At 37.3% G+C, this 18,340-nt stretch overlaps 1 protein-coding gene across 4 annotated transcripts in view; it reads right to left on the reverse strand.

Moving 5' to 3' along the window:
* Positions 1–913: 913 nt before the first annotated feature.
* lnpep.S (leucyl/cystinyl aminopeptidase S homeolog) overlaps positions 914–18,340 on the reverse strand; it is a 50,578-nt gene continuing 33,151 nt past the window's right edge. The window contains 10 exon segments of one of the 4 annotated variants that reach the window (NM_001086558.1): positions 917–2,574; positions 2,577–2,589; positions 4,589–4,729; positions 5,025–5,186; positions 5,709–5,887; positions 6,491–6,647; positions 9,130–9,313; positions 10,340–10,434; positions 12,188–12,345; positions 16,239–16,370. In NM_001086558.1, the coding sequence (NP_001080027.1) occupies positions 2,446–2,574; positions 2,577–2,589; positions 4,589–4,729; positions 5,025–5,186; positions 5,709–5,887; positions 6,491–6,647; positions 9,130–9,313; positions 10,340–10,434; positions 12,188–12,345; positions 16,239–16,370 (1,350 nt within the window). In that variant the 3' untranslated portion in view covers positions 917–2,445. 4 annotated transcript variants of the gene reach the window in all.

The following is an 18,340-nucleotide window of genomic DNA, read 5'->3' on the forward strand; positions in this document are numbered from 1 at the left end:
AAGAGGTCTGTGAGCAACATGTTTCTCAATAGCCACTGGTTGAGCACCAGTTTGGGGCTGGCCTTCTGGTGGTGGGGGCAAGCAGCGGCCAAGGGGCCCAACCTTACAGTCAGTTTAAAGATTAAAGGCAAATTAAACATCAACTTGATGGTTGGGGTTGGCCTTGGTGTGAGCACTACATTATAGGCCACTCTATCATACAATGATATTCTTAACAATTCTGTGTTTCTTACTTTGTGGGAACAGCTTGTAGAATTCCATTTCCCGTTTCACAAAGTGCAGTCAATCCAGAATTGGTGGTACATGAAAGAATGTGACTGGCCTGCACAGATCCATAACCTCAGCCCAGCGAACACCTGTAGGATGACCTGTGGGACGTCCTGAAACAGCAATTTAACCCAATGCTCCAACATCTGTGCCCAAACTTTTATCCATGAATTCCTACCAACAATATTCCAACATCCAACAGAAAGCCTTCTCAGAAGAGTAGAGGGTAAAAGCTAAGATGGAAACTGACCATTTGTTGGATCTTAAAGTAGGGTTAGATCCATAAAAGTCTGAAAACCACTATAGCAGTTTGGCATGTATCATTGGCCAGATTGTGCTTTTTAATATGAAAATCTAATCTTGTTAAAATTAAAAAGCATAACAGTCGTAATAGCCCGGTAAGGTGCCTTTTCACTTCTAATATGTGTGAATCACTATGCTACTTTCAGTATTCATGGCTTGATTGATGGGTGGATGAAAAGATTCCATAGTGCTTGTATTACATCATTAGAATAAAACCAGACACAGATTATCATTATTAGCAATCGCTGCCTAAAATTTGAGCTGAAACCTGAAACTGTTGCAAGCATGTTATCCAGTAGGTATAGTTATACGCTCTGATTTGGAGGCAAAAATCACAACCAGATAAAACATAATACAAAAAGAAGTTTATATTATAATTGTATAATTTATACAATAGATTTTGTGTAAGCACAGACGTGAGTTTGCATCAAAAGCATACACCCATATTTGCATCTTTTCAAGACATTTCAAGCAGTTGTTGTATTAGACCAAAATCTTATCAGTATCTTAAAAACCTAACCAAAGCTCTAAAATTGCATTGTACTTTTTAACCCCAGATATTCTTTAAAAACCACACAGAACAATCAATCATAGGTGTGCCCCCAACAACACTTATTGTAAGCTGCCACAGTAAGGGAGAAAGTAACAGTATCCCTATACCTGTTTCTCTAAACAGATGAGACGGTAACATCAGTTACTAAAGCAAAAGTAGATCTAAGCAGAGTATATTCAAGGGAAGTAAACTTAGCTTGGATGAAATCCTCTTCTACAAGCTCCTTTGCACTTGGTGCTGGACTTTTCAGTTTGAAAAATCCCAGTAATGGACAGTGAAACTGGTGTCAGACAGATGCAGCCTTAAACATAATTAAATTGATAGTCCACAGGCCTCTTCATTAAAGATGTTCACGTTTCAGATATAAGAGGGGTGCTTACAATGCCTATTTACAGTCAGTGAGTGGCATTCATTTTTCCAATGGATAGCACTTAGTAAACTGCTAGCGTGAGCACTGTATAGTTCAAAGTTTAACAAGCAACTGGAAAACAGTGTTTTTCTTAAAGGGGAACTCCGGCTTCCAACCCAAAATGTGATAAAGAGGCCCACATAACACAGAAACTCCTAATATACACATCACAGTTACCTGTTCCTTCAAAAAGTATGAATAAATGCCATTTTCTATGCTGAAATCCAGCTGGTTAACAGTTCTCTTTCTGCATCATTTGAAATCCTGGCAGGGAAGGATGAACTAAACACTGATGTTACAAATTGTAACAACTTCTCCACAGCTGACAGACAGCATGCAGGAACTACATAACCCACAATGCATTGCACTGTGATGTTCCTTTCCTTATTGAAATCATGTGTGCAGGGAATTGTGGGGTTTGGAGGATACAGGCTAAGGACGGCTGGCTGTTGACAAAGTAACAGTAGTCAGCCAGCCCAGCAAAGTAGTCAGAGAGATCAGCAGGGGACTAGGCTTAGGGAACTGTCAGAAACCATTAAAAATCATGAAAAGTCTGCATATTTTTTTAAATGATGTATATTGCAAAGTTGCTTGAAATTATGTTTACTTTTCAAAAAGCTCAAGTTATGTTTTTGCGAAGCTCCCCTTTAAACAAAGTGTAATACAGTGAAAGATGTTGACACTCTGTAGAGCTTTATGGCAACAATGTGGTGGTTACCACACTTTGTAATAAATACATTCTCTCTCCATCTCAGCATTCACACGCAAAAAAAAAAAAAAAGGATTTTTTTGTTTTTCACCCTGAGCTGTCAAGAACATTAAAATAGTGCAAACAATGTTGCAGTTTTCACCCTTGCTTCTGAAAAAGCAACAGAGCAACTGTTCATAAGTAGTTCTCTGGAACATCTACATTCTAGTGGGAGGGCAACAACCAGGTCTTAAGGCTATCAAGGTTATTTTTCATCCATTCGATGTTCAGCTTGATTGTCTCCAAGGCCTCTTTGACATACCACACTTCTCTGCTCTTCTCCTTGGTTGAATTAAAAAATGCAGTAACCTGAAATAGGAAAATTACAAGAATAATTTTTAAATTTAGTGCCAAAAAATTACTGTCAGAATCCATAATTGATAAAGAAACAATGCTCATCAATTAGGCGCTCTCTGTCAGAGACTGATGTAACTGGACTTGGAAATAAGATGGAATAAAATAAATAGGATAACAACACCACGATCAAGTGAATGCTATTAAATGTGGCCAACCATATCTTGTGCAGACCAAAAAGTAAATGTTTTCTGCAACCATTCTGTTCTAATTGTCAATCATGAAACAAGGAGCCATTGACAAGACCATGTCCAGACCACTCTCTGTCTGGGTCCTCTGGTCAGTCAACTTTAAAAAATGAATAATTCATAAATATTAATAAACATTTTGTTACTAACCTCATTTAAATGGACATCAGTGGAAAACTGGTGGGTAGTCTGGGACACAATGGTCTGTATAGGGAATGATCCAGGCATGAACCTACAATATAATATATATATATGCATATTTTTCTGAAACAGCAATGATGAATTTAAAGGGATTCGAACACCTTTTTGAAACGAAGGCTATGAGATACCCAGGACCTGATATCCGGCGATACTTAATTTTTCTTTCAAATTCTTTTATTTTCAGAGATTTGGTTACCTGAAATTTCAAGCCCTGTTACTAAGAATCTCTTTAGGAAGTGGGGCTGGCTTTGTGCCCCATAAAAAAATAGTCAAGCAGCTTGATGACTGTGGAACCAAAAGAAGTCTTTGAGTATCTCCTTAAAGGGATCCTGTCATCGGAAAACATGTTTTTTTCAAAATGCATCAGTTAATAGTGCTACTCCAGCAGAATTCTGCACTGAAATCCATTTCTCAAAAGAGCAAACATAATTTTTTATATTCAATTTTGAAATCGGACATGGGGCTAGACATTTTGTCAATTTCCCAGCTGCCCCTGGTTATGTGACTTGTGCCTGCACTTTAGGAGAGAAATTCTTTCTGGAAGGCTGCTGTTTTTCCTTCTCAATGTAACTGAATGTGTCTCAGTGGACATGGGTTTTTACTATTGAGTGTTGTTCTTAGATCTACCAGGCAGCTGTTATCTTGTGTTAGGGAGCTGTTATCTGGTTACCTTCCCATTGTTCTTTTGTTTGGCTGCTGGGGGGGAGGGGTGATATCACTCCAACTTGCAGTACAGCACTAAAGAGTGATTGAAGTTTATCAGAGCACAAGTCCCATGACTTGGGGCAGCTGGGAAATTGACAATATGTCTAGCCCCATGTCAGATTTCAAAATTGAATATAAAAAAATCTGTTTGCTCTTTTAAGAAATGGATTTCAGTGCAGAATTCTGCTGGAGCAGCACTATTAACTGATTCATTTTGAAAAAAAACTTTTTTTCCCATGACAATATCCCTTTAAAACATATTATCAAGGTGGTTCAATGATTAAAAAAAGGAGAAAGTGACATGGAATTCCTTTGTTGATAAACACAAATATGGCAAGAGCATCACTATATGTGGGCTGTGGGCTATGGTGTATTGACTGCCCTACTGGCACATAGCCAAATGAATGTAAGACAACGTTTAGGCAGAACCAAACACACACATGGTACAACCTACTTTCTCTAGTGTATTTCATTAATGTACCCATCCTCTGTTCAGTCATGAATGTGTAACACAGATGGTAGCTTATGTCCTTTATAGCAGTGCCCTTCATTTTATTTCTCAAAATGTGCAATTTATATGCATTTAAAAACATTTTAGCAGTTGTGAGCTAAGGCTTCACACGGGTATCATAGGGCATGTCTGACTGTCTACTCTGAACAACTACTTTTAGAACCATAATTAATGCAGTTTTTTGCACAATGTTTCCATTTTCTTTACAAAAATATCATAATAGGTCTACTAATATGCAATTTATAGCTTGAAAGCAACCACTACCGTGAACGAGGAACAAGAAGTGGTGGTGGGGCGGACTTTTAAACTGTCATCTGCAGTTTATATTATTATTAACAGAATAACTTACTTCTGTGTTATCAAATTCCAGTTCTGCTTGACAAAGTTCCAGGCCAGCAAATATCCAGGTGATCTTCGACAGATGAATGAAATAACATTAGGCAGCTCCTGAGATCTTATAGAGCCCCCAGCGAGACTCTCCTGCATCAACCTGATGGCAACATGCTGAGGTTATACAATTAGCCACAATTTATAGATTAAAATAGTTTTCGCTTTAAAGACATAGGAAGAATACATTTCACCAGATAATGTGCACATTATAAAATGCTGGCCAAGGAAAGTCTAAATATATGAAACATTATCAGTGTATCCTATTTATAGTCCTATTCAATTCCAGTTATTTTACATAATAACTACAGTTCCATTTTACAGCATGCCACACTATCTTAGATAACCTTACAAGAAGATAAGTCCATGCCCAATAAAAACACTACTAACATACATACCCCTGTAAATCTTTAGCATTATCTGTACTTGCAAGAGCTTCGAGGATTTTACTCTTTTCTGATTCATAGATTGAAGAATCGTATCTACGCCGGAGAAAGGTCCAGCCTTCTGTAGTTTTTGCACCAACCTTAAACACAATATTTATAACGTCTGAGGGAATTCTAAGAAAACAAAACAAGCACTTTAGCAGCATTTCACAGGCATAAAATATTTCAGTATTTTTAATCACTAGGGTAAAGACCCACTTTACTTGAGCCATGCTGTTTACATCTTTTGTATTTTTCGTATTTATTCCATGCATATTTTCTGTATTCTGATTTAAGTTTAGGTGACCTTTTCCTTTAGATTGAAGTGGTCTGCCATTTTATAAACCAAATGGTCCACACTGTCAGTTTGACAGGTTTTGGCTTTCATGTTTCCCAGGAATGCACAAAGGAATTATTGCTGTACCCTCATCAACAGAGAAGTAGATTTTCCTGCTGATGTCTGTCTCCGTCAATTGAAGAACATCTCATGATACAGCTGTTAATATTAATTCTGCATGCACCTGCAGAAGGCCTGGAAAAGTTATGCTTCCTTGATCCAAACAAGACCTCCAAATCCCTGCCATACGCCAAGTGATTTTTATGTTTCACAGACACAACTGTTTGGGCAATCAGCTCTTATTTAGTGCTATGTCTTACCTTGTTTCATTAAAACGCCAACTATTAAATAGCTCTGTTGCTCTATCTAAACAGTTTAGAACGCCATTTGAACAGGCAAAATCCAGGAGAGAAGTTCTCAACTCTCGTTCAGCAAGTGTTCCTTCATCTTTCCATGTTTGTTTGATGAGAGTATTATTGAGTAGATCTAAACCACGCTCCTGAAATGAAAATGTTGTTACACTAGCTCTTATAGATGACAAAGGTCTGCAGCTCTTGTACAACTTGTATAAACCGTTTGAATGCCTACAGTATTTTTGCTAGCAAACCCTCCACCAGTTAGAGAAGAAAAAAAAAGATGTATGGATGTCATTGCAAAAAAAATTTTTTCAATTTATTCCACCAGAATGAGAAATGTAAGAATCATGGATAAGCAATTTTTTGTATGTTAATTTTTTCTTCAGGATTCTATGGCATACTTTCAAGTGTTAGCAGCATGCTTTACCATAATTTACTTACTTAAAGTTGCAAGCAAGGCTTTCTGGGTGCTAATCCACAGCTCTGCTTGCAGGCCCATAACCATGGGCTTTTGAGATGCTAATAACGGCCCTAGAGATGCCCCGTTCACCAGTTATCACTGTCTGCAGGGAGCAAGTTAACGTCACTCATTTTAGAAATGTTGCCTTTCAAAATCTGATTATGCAACAAAGCTATGCGCATAGACCCTACATGGTACTTTTCATCATACAGCAAATCAAGACCATGATGGTAAAGGATATTACAGACCACCGATAGAAACGAACTATAGAATGGTTAATACTAACCATTAGTTTGTCGGACAGGTCATCCAAACCACGCTTTAACAAGATACCGCGAATATGGTAAAACTGGTGCAAGGCTTGAATGATGGGGGCACTGTCTGTTTCATTCACAAGGTACCCAAGCAGTTTAAAAGCCTTTGCCAGAGGGACCTTCCCTACACTGTGGAGAAGAACAAAACAATAAGTCTATTAATAGAGACAACACCCACAAAGATGGGAGAATGAAGTAACTTTAAATACTCAGATTTACTCAATCCCCTCATTTAGTAATGAACGTTAAGTTGTAAGTGTAATTGCAACTGAAGGCAGTACTTATCCGTCACTTTCTGCACTCGGACTATTGAATCAAGGTAGCAGAAGCCAGCTTTCCAGTGCGAGGCATTGTAGAATCTGGAATCTCGACTGAATGAGTGATTGCTACAGCATCTATAGCACTCACAATGATGGAGGAGAGAAGTAACTTTAAATGGGAACACCATCCCCCCATTTAGTTTTTTTGCATAAAGAAAATAAAAAGGAATCATTTAAATGTACATAAATACAAACTTTCAATGGCATTTGAGTAATCTGTAAATGTAATTGCAATTGAAGGTAGTATTTGTCACGTTATTCTTTGCACTGCTGGATCAGACTATTAAAACATGGTAGCAAAAGCCAGCTTTGCAATGCAAGGTATTGTGGGAGCTGAAGTCTTGACTGAATGAGGACTGGCTTCAGTTGCATTGTTTTAAGAGCAAGAACCAGCACTTACAAATAATTTTGTAACTTCTGAAAATGTTTAATTAACGTATAATGTAAAGTTGCTTAATTATGCATTTTCTTTATTATACAAAATACAAACAAAACAAAAACACTTGTGATTTTCCCCTTTAAAGGAGAAAGAAAGCTACCTAGGCTGTTTGTTGCCAATAGATTAGACACAATAGTGCAAGATAGAATGCTTTAATTTAATCTGTAGAACACTTTCCCATACCCAAGTACAGAGCTCTAGAAGCTCTCTGTTTGTTTAGAATAGCAGCTGCCATATGAGTTTGGTGTGACATCACTTCCTGCCTGAGTCTTACCTTGCTTACCTTAAATTGTTTTCAAGTAATAAAAATATAATACAGTGTTGCCATGCACTAGTAAAACTGGTGTGTTTGCTTCAGAAACGCTACTATTGTTTATATAAATAATCTGCTGTGTAGCAATGGGGCGGCCATTCAAAGGAGAAAAGGCTCAAGTTACACAGCAGATAACAAGATAAACTCTGTAGAACATAATGGTGTTATCAGTTATCCATTATTTAACCTGTGCCTTATAGCCTTTTTTCAATTTCTGCCTTTGCTACTCAGAAGCTTGTTTATCTGAACTATAGTATTGTTTCTGAAGCAAACAAATCCGTTTTACCAGTGCAGGGCAACACTACATGATATTTTCATTACATTAAAACACTTTCATTTTTTGGTGTTACTGTTCCTATAAGTATGAAGATAAGAAATATGAGATGAAGGAAAAAGTCAAAAGGTATATAGAAAGGGGCTCTATTTCATCACAAGATTTAAGACTTCATCAAGGTGTCTCAAGTGTTTTGGAGGCAATCAGTGACCCTCCATATATTGTTCCCAACTCCCAGCACCCTCTCTAAGTTTTCCACTCATTCTGAGATGTATATATATATATATATATATAATTATGCATGTAGCTGGAGCACTCAAATCATTAAGGTAATTGCCTAGGTGCAGGTTAACTTGAAAAATTTATAGAGCAACAAAAACCGCACACAAAGGACTTGTATAAGTGAAAAAAGATAACCAATTTATTGCAACGTTTCGGCCGAAACGTTGCAATAAATTGGTTATCTTTTTTCACTTATACAAGTCCTTTGTGTGCGGTTTTTGTTGCTCTATATATATATATATATATATATATATATATATATATATATATATATATATATATATATGTATGTATATATATATATATATATATATATTGCAGTTTAGCAACATCTAAACAGCCCCATACCGCCAACTTACTTATAAATAAATTAAATTACATTGACCCTTCTGTTCCTTTCTGCCCAGGCAGCAGTACAAAATAAATGTGTGTTGGTGCAAGAAAAGCTTTTTGCTATTGTCATATAAAGCTCCCTTCTTTGAACCTTTACTTTCATTAAAATGCACTGATAAAAATGTAAGGTTGGCTGCTGTAGTGCATCCCTCTCCAGTGCTCCAAGCATGGCCACAGCACAGTGCCTTTTCTCGTAAGTGTGTAAGAGAAAGGTTTGGGAATTCTTAGTTTACTGCATTTATCCAAAGGTAACTAGAGATTTGCCGAGGGTTGTTCACTTAAAACACCAATATATCAGCACTTTGTTGAGACATTCAGAGCAAGTTTAAGATGAATTAATATTTCATGTCCAGCATAAACTACACAAAATAACATTTTAAAAAGCAAGGCAAAATATTTGCTGGTAAATGCAGACGGACAGAAAGAGAATTTGTTGCATTAAAAAATTACATTAATAGACAAAAAATAATTCATTTCTTATCTTATACTGAAAATAAAAGGAAGAAATTTGATGAAGGCTATGCAACCTGAAAGACACAATACAAAGCATGGGACAAAAAACATAATAAGAACAACACAGAGCCCTTTACCCTGCAAGCATGAATATGTCATGGATGAGATTGGCTCGGTCACTGGAATGCAGAACTGTGTGATCCCTGTGAAGTTGCTCAATAAGGGCATCCCAGCCGTCAGCACCATAGTCAACTATATAGTAACCAGTCATGTTGACATTGAACTTCACCCATGGAAACTCACTTGACACATTTATTGTGCCTGAAAGGAAAAACAGGAAAAGACAATTTACTTCACTCAGCGCTGCAAAATATGTTGGCGCTCTAAAAATACATGTTAATAATAATTTAGTTTTGGATTTTTTACACTGATCAACAGAAACAGCAATTTCAATTTATTACACAGAAAAAAACTCTAACTAATTGCATAAATATACACCTCCTTCAAGTTAGTATCGTACATTCACCTTTGGCAGCAATTTCAGCCTTGAGTCTGAGTGGACAGGGGGTAGCTATAATCCTGTGATCCCCAACCAGTGGCTCCTGTGCAACACATTGCTCACTAACCCATTGGAAGCTGCTCTCAGTGGACTCAAACAGGTGCTTATTTTAAAATTTTTGGCTTGAAGGCAAATTTTGGTTGCATAAAAAACATGTGTACCAACAAACAGAACCTCCCATAGGCTGCCATTGCACATAGGGGCACCCAAAATAGTTAATCACAGGTCATATTTGGAACCCTCCGGGAACATCTTGGAGGCTTATGTTGCTCTCCAACTTTTTGTTTACCTCTGAATGTGTCTCACGGGTAAAAACATTTGGGTATTCCTGCTAATCACTAACATTTTCCCCCATTCTAATTTGCAAAAACCGATTAATCACTGCCAGCTTGCCTAGATTGTGAAAACAGACTTTTTCAATCAGCCACAATTACTCTGTTGGACTGAGATCTGAGGGGGCATTTACTCTGCCTCCAGACAGAAGCGCAAAAGTGCATCCTTTAGTCCTCATTCATGGAACATTACTGTCTGAGGCTATACCTGTGTTGAGAAAAGCCGATGCAAGCTTGCCTGCCTTCAAAGACACCAGTGGACTTTGACTTGCCCATTTCAGGACATTAACATTGTTTTTAAGTCATTCTTGTCCCATTTAGTCTTTATGCTTGGGATCTCCTCTGTATATGAAAAAGCCATACTGTGCAACCACCACGTTGGAAAATGGCTATGTCGTACAACAGCATCAGTACAGTCTTGCAGGGATATGTATGCAAACAAGTATTATTACTTACCTGTAGGCGCTTTCAGTAGATAGACTTTGTCACAGTCAGGATCCACACCATTACACTTTTTGGTTACATAAGTCAGTGGAATATGCCATACAGTACTAAATTAAAAAAAGAAGAGAATCACAATAAACATATAGAATGTGTATTTCAATATAAATTATTTTGTAAATCGTTGATGCATACATGAAAAGGCTGTTGTATAAAAGTTTCTATTCTCCGGCAGAGCATAATGTACCCTTGCGGCATAGTAGAATGCAACTTATTGTCCTTCTCAAACACCGTAGAATCTGATCAGACCCATTGTACAGTTTTGGCACTATATGCAGACAAACAGATACAGATATACTGCTTTCTCATGCAAAATGAAAGGCACTGCATTGCTCTATCACTGGTGCCCTGAAATTTGAGCAACAGTTCATATCCTTGGCAGCATGACGCTTAATTAACCAACATAGAAATAGTTGTGGTAGAAAAAAAGTGAAAAGGCGGATGAAATGGCCACATGAACTCATAGTCAAAGTAAATTCTATGAAATAACAAAACAAAAGTGCAGCAAAAAAGGAAATTCTCTAATTTATGTAGCTTTCTGCTTACTAAACATTAGCTAACTTAGCAAAAAGATCAGAGCTTCCAGCTAGCACGCTTGGTTTGGCTAAAGCACGCCTGCTGTTTTTTTTGGATAAACAAAACAAGCTTTTTGGCTTCAGGCCTCTAATGATTTATTTTCATATTTTGGTCTCCTGGAAGTAATCACTTTTTGAAGCTATATTAGATTTAGAAGGTTTGCCCTTGCAGATGCAGGTTTTCCCTACCATGCAAATGGGTGGACGAGAAATACACACTTCTTCCATAGCTGTCTGGGAATTTGGAGCAAATTAAATTGCTTTTACTAAAAGCAATTCTTCAGCAGCCTTTTTAAATTAATTTGGGGAAAGCAGTAGAGCTGCAGGCAGTGGCATAACTTTGCAGGACCCAGGCCACCACAAATTATTTTTTGTGGGTCACCTGTGAAGCCCAAGAAAATCACGTCTCGTCCTAAACCCCCTCTGGTGGGATCCCTGCATAGAGGAAGCAGCCCAGGCCCTCCACAGCTGTAGGGTCTGCTTCATCTATAGCAACTTGTTGTGGGCCCTCCTACTACCTGACCTGTTGCTATTCCCCTTCCTAATGTCTATCATACTGGGATGTGAGTGGTATCATTGTTAGTGTAGAGAGTGTAATTTTGTACTCTACACTAAGCTGTATTTCAAGATAAAAAGTGAAAATTGGGTTCTGTCCTACAGAAAAAGGGATAGAATAGAATGCTGCCCCTTTAACATATGCCATCATTTACCATGCAGTTTTCACCTAGAGACATTATAATTACAAAAATGCATTATTTTAATAATTTAACGCATCAGGAGATATGGGTCTGTGACCCGTTGCAATAAACCACCATCCTTTTTAATCCGGAGTGCTGCCTTTCAATATTTTCCTAATACGTCTCATAACAGTGGGAACACTGGTGGCAGAGCACCCGGGATATTAAATGGAGCTGCACTAAGGAGAATACATAAGGGGTGAGTTTGGAGCGGCCTAATTTTTTCCTGACTTTGTATGTTTAATAACTTTTGTAGTAAAATATTGTAGAAGTCTACAAATAAATGGATAACTGCATTTTTAAATGGCTATATAACATACAAAGGGGTTAAACCAGGGCCCTTTGCTACTAGTAAATGATATGACTGCTGACTGCAGTATGTTTTGTACATAGCTATTTAAACAGGTGAACAAGTGTGTAATCTTTATACCAGTCTGACAAATATAAATTATCCCATGTTTTAATTTTTGCCATCTAACAGAAAGGCACACCTGGCATTTGTTGCATGGTCTGGTTTCGTAGAACGAAGAAACCGTTCCTGCCGGACAGTGATCTCTTCGCCTTTCCTCAGAGCTGTCACTAGCGGATAACCAGCCTTCTGAGTCCATGTCTTCATCATGTTTTTCACATTTGGATTTTCCTTGGTGACCTAAAAAATTAAAGTGAGTTTAGAAGACCACCCTAATACTGTTTGCCTAGAACAAACCACGTGAATTCGACCACTCATTTGCCCACATACCAATGTAGCAAAAATAAATTTTTTTGGAACAAATTATGTAATTCAACAAACAGTTATTCAAGGTGAATTGGTATATTATCCCCATAATGACAGAAAATTCAAACTCCTGGGATACCATAATTATATTTTACAGATTACTTGTTAAGAATATTTACTAATCAAAGTTATCTTTTGTTAGTCCATTTATTACATCAGAGTAATAAAAGCAAACATCTCATGATGCCATGATTGCCATCTGTTTCTTGGCCAACTTGTGCACAGTGTGATACTGCGCAGTGTATGCATGTAATATATGTGTGACAGGCTAAATAATACTATGTATACTTCATGTACAAATCATGTATATAACTGTATATAAACTGAGCTTTTGAATTTGAAGGTATGCTGCTTAGAGTTAATTTAAAGGTTATTGGTAATCCTATCAGAGTAACCCACAGAATCAACCCCTCTGTGCGTTTCAGATGTCACCTCTCACAATGTGCCATTGTGATTGGATTAGTGGAAGAGTTTATATGCCGAGGATTTCACACACCAGTCAGTTGAACTGAAGAAGCTGCTCGGATGAGTAGCTAAACTTCTTTAATGATTACACAGCAAGTCCAGTTGTTTTAGAATTACTTATACTAGATATACCATGACCTGGATGAATGGAAATCTTCATAGTCTTAACTAAAAATTGTTTATCTTAGCAGTCAGTTTTTCAGCTCCTCACTCTAAGTTCCTTAGCAAACGTGGTGGCCAATAAGTCGACATATTGCTCAACATACAGAAACTAAATGAACACTGTTCTGCTTACAATGACTGGCCTTCACAGTCTGATGTAGGGCACCAGTATCTCTTGAATGTGACATCAAATGTGCAAGCTCTGACCAACACAGCAAATCAATAGAATACAGAAGTTTTGTTTACTGTATGGAGTTAGGAATATTTGTATGTCATCTCTACATATGATGTATACACTCTAATTATTATACAGTGCTGGGGAATATATTAGCACTTTATAAAAGTTCATAATTCTCTGTATGTGGGAAATGTAATAAAAATAGCAAAGTATAACTTTGCAAATAAAAGTTTTGCCTATCACAATGTAATATTGTTTATTATGGTTTTATTGCATTGCAAATTGTAATTGCGCATTGTGAACCTTTAACACCTGCTCCGGAGTTTCGTTAAATATTTTGTCGCAAAAAAATGGTTGAACATTCGCAAAGGCAATATGGTCGCAAACTTTGCAAGGAAGTCGTTGAGGTCTTTAATCAGTAAAAATGGAGCAAATATGGGGGCAAATTACTAAAGTGCGTAGTGACTAACGCTGGCAAAAATTCACCAGCGTGACATCATTTCGAAAATTCGCCGATTTACTAACGGCCGCAGAAGTAACATCGCTAACAAAAGAGACAGACGCTAGTGATCATTCACATTCTTATGCTCTCATCCACATTCCCTGTCATAATCCCTGTCAATCTGTAAAAATGGAGCAAACATGGTCTCCAACATTCGCATAGTCGTTTGCGACCGTTTTTATCCGCTAATGAAACATATTTATATTCTATTTCTGCATGTGCACCTGGATTATGGTAGAGTATTACCTACTGATTTTATTCTGTTAGTTTACTTTTGTGTTCACCATCACTTAACATTATGCTCTCACCCAAATTCCCTGTCATAATCCCTGTCATACCTTTTCACCCTTTTGTCAGTTTCTTATTTCTTTTGCTCATGTCCACACTCTCCCTAATTTTCTTCTTCCATCACTGATATACATGAATAGGTGTGCTCTGATATTGGTGTTCCAGCTAATACAATACATCATTCTACTCCCCTTTTTAATTAAATGATTAGACTTAAAGCATCGTATAGAATGGCTTATGATATCCTCCTTTAGCAGTGCATCTTTCCAGCAGATTTTTATTTTCTACAGCTGCACTCAAAATATAAAAGAATTGTCCACAAAATGGAGGACCCTAGAGCACTAAATGTTTGTCCATTTCCAGAGATTGAGCATATACTGCTTTAAATGTATTAAAAATAACAGTAAACTCGGGATGAACCCGTTTTAATAAGCTTATTTCCTGACTTACATAACTTGCTGAGATCACAACCATTACAAATAAAACTAGATGTAAACCTGATTAAATGAAGAGAAAATGTGGATATGATCTCTGCTCAGATTTTGGATGACACAGACACAGAGCAATTCCAAGACTTTTTCATTTCCACTTTTTTTTTAGTAACCTACAAACAAAGCCTTATATCACAACAATTATTGGCTCACTTATGACACTTGGAATTTATTTTAACACAAGTTAAAGGTTCACAAGTTGGAAAACAGAAACTGAACTTCAATATTATTCTAAACTATTACTGTAAAGAATCTGTTATCCTGAAACCCGTTGAAGGATGAAGGAAGTTCTGAATAACGGGAAGGCCAGCTCCCATAAACTCCATATTAATCATATAATTAACATTTTTATAAATGATTTCCTTTATTGTCTGTAATAAAACAGTGCCTTGTATTTGATTCCAACTAATATATACAAATAATTCTTTTTGAAAGAAAAACAAATAAATAAATACTCCTCAAATTTAAAAATTTAGTCCCTGCCCCAGTGGAACTTAGGTCCGTATCACACATGAACACTGTGCTCAGATTTATCAAAAACCACTTCCTACCTGTGTCACTTTGGAGCATGCATATAAACTCCTTGTAAACTGAATCTAACCTTGGACTTCAGTCCTGTTAGGCAACACCATCATATCAAAAGAGGACATCAGTTGATTTGTCTGCAATTTAGTTATTCTTGGTGATACCTTTAGCCAAAATATGTTTATATGTCTGCATATTTTATCAGCTTCATTTAATAAAACTGTTTAGTGTAATATATTGATACAGACTCCGTTGTCTGCGTTGAAACTGCCATACTGACTGCTCTAACAAGACTAATGAAACGTTTATATGTCACATTTAACACATGTTTTTGTGTTTTACAAGGAGAGAATGGATTAGTGTGCATTCCCTATTACCAGAGGAGAGAATGTTGAACACCCACAGTATTGTTTGTTTAATATGATTTTAATAAGTGTAAAAGTGCAGTGCGTTCAAGCTGACCTTGAGTGAAGGGCCAAGTGGGAGGCCTTGTTTCTATACAATGGTCTGGAGCATGGTAAATTCTATAAATATGACAGTGCAGGAAAAGATACTGTGTCTGCACCTAATCCATTCAGACGTGTCCAATTTCATTAGGCACAGCCAGGTACAGTATTTCAACCATGTGGCAGACCTCCGTACCCAGTATAAACAAGAGGCCTCCTACTGGGTGCACTCCAAAGCTATGGACCTTGAATATGTATTAAGACCACTGCTAAGCACGTGCATATGTAGCCAATTTTTCTCTCTTCTTTATCGTTCTCCTCCCTTGCTACCTAGGATTACTTTTGTGTAGCTGTTAATATGGAAAAGGGCTCCACCTGCAGGGGAATTATGACATCAAGCAACACTTCCGTATTATTCACGAAACAAGTAAAAAGCTAAAGATTAAAAGCAAAAAACGTATTCCTAGGGTTTTATTATTATTTTACTGTTTCGCTTGACAAAGAACACATTTGACAAAAACAAAAAAAAGTTACTTTTTTCACCGTTTTAAAATATAAGATGTGGAAGTTTAGCTTTTCTCTGTAATGTGCAGGGTGCTGAGCAGGTGTTGGTGTACCCCTGAGATTTCATTCTCTCAAATAATGCTTTTAATCTATTTTCCATATGACAGGTTCACATTCAAGGGAAAAAAATAAAATGGAGCTCATACCACATTCAAGCTGTCCCATAAACTATCACTGGTCGTAGATCCATACTGATGGCTTTGCAAATAGCTTCTGATGCTGAGATGGAACATATCCTCTGACAGGAACGTTTTAAGCATTAATAAAATGGATGCGCCCTAGGACAAATGAAAGCAGATGTTAGGTTTGGTATGCATGTCATAGCAGCATGTTCTAGCTGAGAATGTAAATGATGATTCTGGCTAAAGCCAGTGTATATACCAAGCAATTACACAGCCAAATAATATCCTAACAGACCGTGCCACAATGATTCTGAGACGAATTTGTACTGGAGAGGATCTATGAATCCCCTGAAAGCTCATTGGAGCCACCGAGGTGCATATCATTTGTTGGGGTTTTCTTTTTAAGTTGAACCCTTCCTTGACAGCAATCCCTAAATTACTTGTACTGGAGTTTCAGACAATGTGATCAGCAGTTTTAGCACTACATTCTCCTTACATAAAAACAGACAAGGCAAGAAAAGCACTTTTTAAGTTAAATGTTGCCAGTGCCAAAATAACACTTAATTTGTGAATGATATGTGGGAAACTAGCCTAAGGCCTCCCATCTATGAAAGCACTGACTCTAGGATGCTGTTCAGGCTACATGAATGATTGTAATCACTTACCTGATACCCATGTAAGCAGAAAACGTTTTTTCTCAGCGAGCACCATGGATCGTTCCTCTTCCTGCTTCTATTTTTTTTTTAAAATCACAGCTGTCACATGCACAGTAGAGTGTAAAAGTCCGATATTTGTTAAAGTTTGGCCTTTCACTCTACTGTGTATGAGCACCCATGCAAAGAAATGAAAATCAGGAAGAGGGTCGCTCATTGGTCCTCTCTGGGCCAGGGCCGTTTTCTGCAGATTGGAGAGCCAGGATTATCTGGTAAATGAAAACAATCACTAGGGGGTGCCTCATTTTTGGCCATTCCCCAGTGATTGTTGCCTTTCCTTCTTCTTTCAGCCCCAGCACTGATTTGGCCATATCCTTTGTGATCGAAGAAAATCCAAACTCAGTCATGTAACTTGCAATCTCTGGACAACTGAATGTGACATTTTTATTCACAGGTGTTTTATCCCCATAAAAAATCACTATGCAATTCAGATTCTTTTCAGTAATTGGCCAATGTTTTTTCTATATAGCGCACATCACATTTGGGGGGCTTTTTCTATTACTGTTTATAGATTGGCACTTTGGGCAGAAGAGTATTGAATTGCTATGAAAAAGACATCTTTCTCTCTCCTGACCAAGAGTTCCAGGAAAAGAACGGATAACTCTAACAGGAATTATATGAGCCAAGGGTTGCACTTGGTGAACATGTGTCTTTCCTCAACCTCAAAATCTTGTCACTATGTAAATAGGAAAAGGTTTATTGCTGTTGAGACCCTTAGGTTAGTGAGCAATAAATGTGCCCAGGAAAATGATTTTTCCACACGTAAATAGCTGCTGGACTTTTTATGTTTGTTCGTGCTCAGCTTCCCTGCTGACTGCCAAATCCATTGTGAGTGCACTATGGTTTCCAATAGAGAATTCCTTCTGGGAAATGTCATAACACACCCAAAGAGGGGAAAAAAGTTAAAGCCTTCTGTTCAGATATGCCTTCTGAAATATTACAAAGGAATGAAAGGAGATAAAAAAAATATAATTGTAAGAATGGATGTTGTATTTTTTATATTCAGGCACACAAAAATCAAGGTATTCCTTTTTTAAAACTCACTTGACTTGGGCCCATATTGAATAAATTAGGGATTCCCATACTAGTCCTTTAAAGGAAAACTTTACCCACGAACACTGTAGGTCTCTATAAAAAGATATTGCATAAAACAGCTCATATGTAAAACCTTGCTTCATGCAAATAAACCATTTTCATAATAATATACCTTTTTAGTAGTATGTGTCATTGGGTAATCATAAATAGAAAACTGCCATTTTAGAAAATAAGGGCCACCCCCTGGGATCCTAGGATTCACAGTGCACACAAACAAACCATACATGTTAGGTCACATGAGCAAATTAACAGACAGAGTTCTGTCTTTTGCTTCCACACTTCTTCCTGTTACAATTAGAGCTGCAGTATTTCTGGTCA

Source organism: Xenopus laevis, chromosome 1S, assembly GCF_017654675.1.
Source record: "Xenopus laevis strain J_2021 chromosome 1S, Xenopus_laevis_v10.1, whole genome shotgun sequence".
NCBI classification, from domain to species: Eukaryota; Metazoa; Chordata; class Amphibia; order Anura; family Pipidae; genus Xenopus; species Xenopus laevis.